General features: G+C 41.5%; 1 protein-coding gene across 1 annotated transcript in view; it reads left to right on the forward strand.

Moving 5' to 3' along the window:
- The window catches only part of LOC118411507 (DNA polymerase beta-like), a gene marked incomplete in the record, with an annotated part of 17,892 nt that overhangs the window by 5,683 nt on the left and 5,269 nt on the right, over window positions 1–6,940 (forward strand). Inside the window, 1 exon segment of the mRNA XM_035813814.1 lies at window positions 6,760–6,814. Within this exon segment, the coding sequence (XP_035669707.1) occupies window positions 6,760–6,814 (55 nt within the window).

Genomic DNA, 6,940 nt, shown 5'->3' on the forward strand with positions numbered 1-6,940 from the left:
GATGCAGTTGGTATTTGTGGGGTGGGTAGGGGTCTGGGAACCGAAGGGGGAGTTCGATGATGGCCTCCTAGCGGTTCCCTTGGTACTGCAGCGCAACTTCCGGGTGTGTTTTTCCATCTTCTGAACATGGTATGGCCACGAGTTTTGGGTGTTAGATAGCTGTTGTGCTCAGGAGTTGGTGACATAAGTTTGGGCCCCCTAGCGGCTAGTGTAGGGATAGCAGGGGCATTCTTGTCGAAAACTTCTGAAGTATTGGAACCCCCCAGCCTGGTTTGGTAGATTCCACCCGGTGACAATTGTACAGCACAGTTGACGCTGTCAATCACTTGATCGGATGTTGAGGTGAAGGTTGGTGCCCTAAGGTCAGCTGGCAGCTGGGTCTCTAAGCACAGTCAGTCAAGCAAGTTTGTTTTGGGGCAGGAGATATTTGAAAACAGGGATTTTTGTGGATACTGGTGGAGCAATTTTGGATAAACTGGAAGGTCTTGTCGGTCTGCAAGCAACTGTATAACCTAACTGACAGGTAAGATTGACATGTTGATATTGAAACGATAAGAGAGGAAAGGATACTTTGATACTACTCTAGTTTAAATTGTAGGGTGTCTCTCAATTAGTGTCTATAGACTCTTGGTAGTACAGTAAATTGCAGTACAGTGTAGTTTAGATTTGAGTTGCATTTGTTTAACATGGAAGATTCTTAAGCCCTGCTTAAGTCAGGTAGATCCCTAGTGGTCTTTTGCTCCTAGAAGTTGCAGACAGTTAAGATATACATGAAACTAATTCAGACTCTTTTATGTATGGATATTAGTTTGACTTGTTTACGACAGAATATCAGTGATAAAAGATGGTATATGCTATTTGAAACTCTTAAAGAAAGAGAAGTTCTCCAGGTTTTTGATTTACTCTGTGTCATGTAATTTCTTAGATGTGTAACCTCTATAGACAGAGTTCGTGCCATATCTTTTGAGCTTAGTTAGGAAGGGATTGGGGAAAGGAATGGTGAAGATCATGTATGATCACGATTTTAAGTGTTAGAAACTTAAGGTGTTGTTTGTAGGAAGACGTGACATATGTTTGAGTCCCCTAGCAGCTTGTTTCTGGGGATAGCAGGCATTTTTGTCCAAAAGTTCTGTGGAAATGCAGGGCATTTTTGTCAAGACACTTCAATGTTGCCGCAAGTGGTAGAACTAGTATATTGCCCCCATAAAAGTAAGCCCTATTGTTGCCTCTGTATGTTCATTGATTCCACTGCTGGGCACTGGTGAATCCTTTCTGGTGGGCTATTGTTGCATGACAGCCAACCATTCTTTGCAAGGATGTGTGAATTGTTATATTCCTAGACCACTGAACCATTTACAAGATGTTTAAAAAAATGGTAGGGAATGGTAAATAATGGTAGAATGCTGTTATCATTATCTAGAAACTATCAGAAGTATCAAGTTCCACATTATAAATATTTCTATAATTATGCAGGACCAGGGACATACATGTATTTATAAAGTTGAAACAGTGTCCCTTAGAGGACGTGCTAAAATTTTCGGCGCATACAGGAATCGTAGCTAAAATTGTCGATCCTCAGGTGCACCAACCTACGAACTGTTTGTGGGATGTTAAGATACTTATATTAATGCTAGATAGGTAAAACTAAACATTTTTGAAAAGCTAAGAACCTGTAGAATATGAATATATCAAGATAAAGACTGTATCTAGTTTGTAAGGAATAATACTGCACAAAAGGACAGATAAAAATTTTCTTTGAAGTCTCGAAAAATATTTGAAATGTATATAACATCACCCATAAAGTCTAAAATATTAAGTCACTGAAAACTAGGCTAGAATGCCTTGCTATTCTTCCTGAATCAATAAAAACATAAAACAATGTATGTAAGTGACTGTAACTGTTTTATTCTTGCTAGCAAAGATAGTACCTAAAGCCTTGACCAGTTGTAAAAAGATGGGCCTTATCAGTGTTCCCCTAATTTTTGACCAGGAAGATGTCACCAAAATTATGAGTTGGAGGAAAACCAAAACAGACTTTGCTACCTCAAAGTGTTACATACATGTCTGAACATGCTGCCCTCCTCTATAGGCGAAAAAAACAAATACAAAGCAGAAATTTGGCTGGATCAATAATTTGAAAACAATTTCAGACACTCATGGCCCTCAGTCCTTTATGATAAACAACAAAAACACCCACCTACTCCTTTTTCACGGCAAAGAAACCAAACAAAGTTTTGTAAATACTACCACATGGTACAGAACCGGCAAATGGCAGTCAAAATGCCGAAGTTTTCATCAACTTCCAGTGGTAGAGACATCGTCAATCTCTTCCTCAGCGGTGTCACAACCCCTTCTAGGTTTTTCAGCATAATTGGCAATCAATAAATTGTGATTTTGAGGGGAAAAAACAAGGTAGAAACTCCCAAACTAACGTTACAGCTTCAACCCTCCCCAACATAGGGGAATCCCCTGCACATGAAAACGAGGCTGTTTCCCGATTCCACCCGGGGAATACCGAGGAATGCCGAGACACATGTAAATTGAGTCAGTGGGGGTGGCTGCACGTCCTCAACACAGGAAGTCACCAGGGGTGGCTGATGGGTCGGAAGGGTATATGTCTGATGTATGAAATGTTCTAGACATCTAAGTACAAGACTTTAAAAGCAATTGTAAACTAGAGTTCGGCGACCTCATACCTCCATGAATATTTAGAGCTTTTGTTAATTTAATGCAAATGACTTAACATTAACATGATTTATGCATGGTGTTGTTCATCATTGAATAACGTACAGTACACATGTCACAAGTAAAATTCCCAATTCAAATCATTAATCATTAAGTTGTTTTGCAATTTTTGCATAAATTATGCAAATAAGTTCCTCATTTTGCAAATAAGTTCCTCATTTCAATATTTGATATCTGCATATGTTCCACCGATTATGATTAACAAGTGTTACATTTATCGAAGTCCAGTTATTGCAAACAATGGTATTATGCAAATTAAGTCCTTATTTGCATAAATGCATATCATTATGAACATCCTTGCCTAAACTACCTGCATACCTAAAATGCAGGCAATCCGCCGTTCCTTTCTGCAGTTATCCTCTTTGGAGTGTCTTGACAAAAACGCCCCTGCAGTTCCACAATTAAATGTTAGGGGACTGAAACTTGCCCCACTTTGTCATGACGCCAAAAGCTATCTACCACCCAAATGTCACGACCATATCACGTACGGGACAAGAGATACATTGAAAAAACTGCTATGATAGAATATTCTCATTAATTATGCAAATGTACTCCTATTTTGCATAATTAGTATTTTATCTTGTACAACATTGTCTAAGGTACCTACATACCAAACATCATGAAAATCTGTTGTTCCCTTCTTGAGTTATCCTTGTCAGAAGTTATTGACAAAAATGCCCCTGCTATCCCAAAACTAGACGCTAGAGGGCCCAAAATTATGTCATTTTATCCTGAGCACAAGAGCTATGTAATACTTAAAAATCTTGACCATAGCATGTTCAGAACACCGAGATAGCAAAACCGGAAGTTGCGCTGCAGTACCAAGGTCACACACCAGGGGGCTCAAAATTGACCTTGACCTTCGTCTTCCCAACCCCTACCCACATACCAAATATCATTGTAGTCAATCAAGAGGTTCTCAAGTTATGCTGACCACAAATATGCGGGCACACAGACACACACACACACACAGACAGACGGACACACTCAAAACTGAATTGACACAATTTGAAAGCAGTGATTTTGTGGATAATGGTGGAGCATGGGCTAGATTGAAAGTCTTGCGGGTCTGCAGGCAATTTTGTATGATGTAACTCAGGTAAGAATGACATGTAAGGTATTCAAACGATTAGAGAGGAAAGGGAAGGTTGATACTACCGATTCTACTTTGATTTGTATGGGTGTCCGTAAAGAGTTCAGAGACTCTGGGTAGTTCTGTACATTGCAGTACAGTGTACAGTGTTCTCACCAGGAATTTTTCACAGCGTCGGGCAGGGGTCCGGGGGCCGCCGAAGGCCCCCGGCGGGGTCCAGGGGCAGAGCCCCGGTGGGGGGACCCAGGGGGGCGAAGCCCCCCGGAAGCTCTTGCATTTTAGGCTATTGAGAAGGCTTATTTCATCATTTTTTTAGGGCCATATCTACGATAATCGCAGCAGTCACTTAACTTCTCGTCAGCAGTTTGACGTAACAATATTTCGGGTCAAAGATTCACAGACAACTAAAAACTCATACGGTCATAAACAACAAACTTTACTCAGCTCAACAGTACTTAAAAATATTGTCCTGGTTGCCATCCGAAGTTGAAGCGCTTGTTTATAGCGCTAGTATCGCTGTTAGCAGCCGTGCCACTTTTGTTGACGGTCTCCCTGCGTCGCCGCCTCGCCGTTAGAGTTTAGACGATATTCCCACGGACATGTTTCAAGAAAATACCCGGTAAAAACCGCTGTTCCGCGTCAGATTCCATTCTTTAAAACATGTGGGACTCCGTGTTACAGTCTAATAAATATTTTGTAGAAGCACCGCTGTGGGAAAGAAAGTCCAAGGAATGTAATATTACGTTGAAGTTCGCTGTAAACTTGCACACGGCACATGACTGAAACTGTAAACAACAGCCGCGTTTGATTGATAGCCGGCGGCCCTTTGATCAAATCGGAAAGGTGCCGATACTGCCCTGGCGGTTTGTGGGCGGGGCCACAAGGGGAGGCTTGTCGGCGAAACTATTAAACGCCCGGGTTTTACATACAAACTTACGATGGTTTGTATCTTGCGAATGCCGATACAAAGAGCTTCAAATTTAGAACAGGAATTTTGGGAAAGCGACCCGCTCTTGCTCCAGAATTATGTCGGAAAGAATTGATTCTATTTCCAGCGCTGAAGTAAAAATTACGCAACTATCAGTAACAGCCTATGTTGGTCAACCCAGCTCCCCAAATAAGGGCATTCCCCGGGAACTGGCTGTTCCGGGGAGATATCCCACCCCACTGATCACTCGCAGCACACGCGCTACTCATTTTATTTTATTTTTTTGGCACGAACGCAGGGCGGCACACGCAAAATTTAGAACAGGAAACTTTGGAACGCGACCCGTTCTTGCTCTAGAAATGTGTCAGAAATAATTGATTCTATTTTCCGTACTGAAAAAGAAAGACGCAACTGCTAGTAACAGCCTCTGTTTATCAACGCCGCTGTTCCGGCTGTTCCGGGGAGAGATCCCAGCCCGCTAATCTCGTGCGGGCAAGGGCCTCTCGCGTCTGTGTTTACATTTTCGCGCGCGGGAACGCAAGGGTGGGAGGGGCTGCGAAACAGCGGTACGGCGGGTCGGTGCTGTAAAACACCTCTCTTCGAGCTGATAACTTCCTGAAACAGCGAAGGCGCGTGCTTGGTGCGTACTTGACAAGTACAAGAAGATTTGTACAATGACTGATGAGAGGGAAGATGGAGAATGGGTATCGGCCTCTAAAGGAATAGAAGAATGGAAGTTTGAAGGGATACCGACAATGTGTGCAAAAGCCGACCAATTGGAAAAAGCAGCAAGAGTGTTAGACATGTGTTTGGATGCACATAGAGAGAAAGGAATGAAGGAAAGCACATGAGACCATTTACCGACAACTGAAGCGGTTAGAGAGACAACAACAACAACAGCCTATGTATTTTTACTACGATATTTTTCTTTTATTCCCCATTTTTTTGCCGCTACGCTGGATGAAAAAGCAGCGTAGCGGGCTTTTTACAGCGTCATTTTTCCAGCCCACAGCGTATCGGCCCGCTATGCTGAAAAGGCCTGGTGAGAACACTGGTGTAGTTTAGAGTTGCAATTGTTTTCCTCATTAAATTTGGAAGATTCCAGTTCTTAAACATTGTTGTATAATCTGTGTCATGTAATATGATCTACTTAGATGCCTAGCTTCTATAGACATACTTTGTGCTATATCTTTTGAGCTTAGTTGGTTAGGGGTCGGAGAAATGAATAGTCAGGAACATGTATGGTCCTGATTTTTAAAAGTTAAATAGATGTTGTGCTTAGGAAGAAGTGACATATGTTAGGGCCCCTAGCAACTTGTTCCTGGGGATAGCAGGCATTTTTACCTTTGTCAGGATGGTTAAGGTTATGTTTTGGGTGGGTGGGTGTGTTAACAGCATAACTGGAGAAGCCTTGGTTGGATCCTGATGATATTTGGTAGGTGGGTAGGGATCGGGGAAACGAAGGTCAAGTTCGATAATGGGGCCCTTAGTTTAGAGTTGAGTTGCATTTGTTTATCTTATTCAATGTGGAAGATTGCAGTTCTGAAACAGTCCTGTATAGTATATTGATTCTCTCAGTGGTTATTGTAATTTAATGCTGTAGGGGCAATACTTATTGTACTGTGCCAAGCAATGTTAGGGAAATCTACTTTCTGTGGGTCTGTCTTGTTATAAAATAAAATGAAATGAGTAACGCATTTCTCTACAGACATCATTCTGCATAACAAACCTGGTTTATTTGGCAAAGGTATGTGTTCGTGGAACTCTAGTTGTGTCTGTCAATATTTACATGGAGTTGAATAGCCTTGGAATATAGCATTCACTGTGATAATCAGGAGAATTAGATTTAGATCAAGGAGGTTGAAAAAAGGAATTCAAGGCATTTCCTTTTTTCAACCTCCTTGATTAGATGAATCCATCTGTGAAAACAGTACCATAGGAGACACTTTGCTGTAACTGTTATAACTTATTTTTCCCTCATATTTGACTATAGGTACTTCGAAGACTTTGAGAAGAGAATTCCAAGAGAGGAAATGCTTGAGATGCAGGTACTCATCTGATACTGTATACAGGCATAAAACTGCAGTGCATACATAGACTGCTAGGTGTCTCCTTTGAGCTGCAAAGTCATTTCTTTCTACTATACATATATGCTAAAAGTTCACATGTCTGTA

The sequence above is a fragment of the Branchiostoma floridae genome, chromosome 3 (genome assembly GCF_000003815.2).
Source record: "Branchiostoma floridae strain S238N-H82 chromosome 3, Bfl_VNyyK, whole genome shotgun sequence".
In the NCBI taxonomy this organism is placed as follows: domain Eukaryota; kingdom Metazoa; phylum Chordata; class Leptocardii; order Amphioxiformes; family Branchiostomatidae; genus Branchiostoma; species Branchiostoma floridae.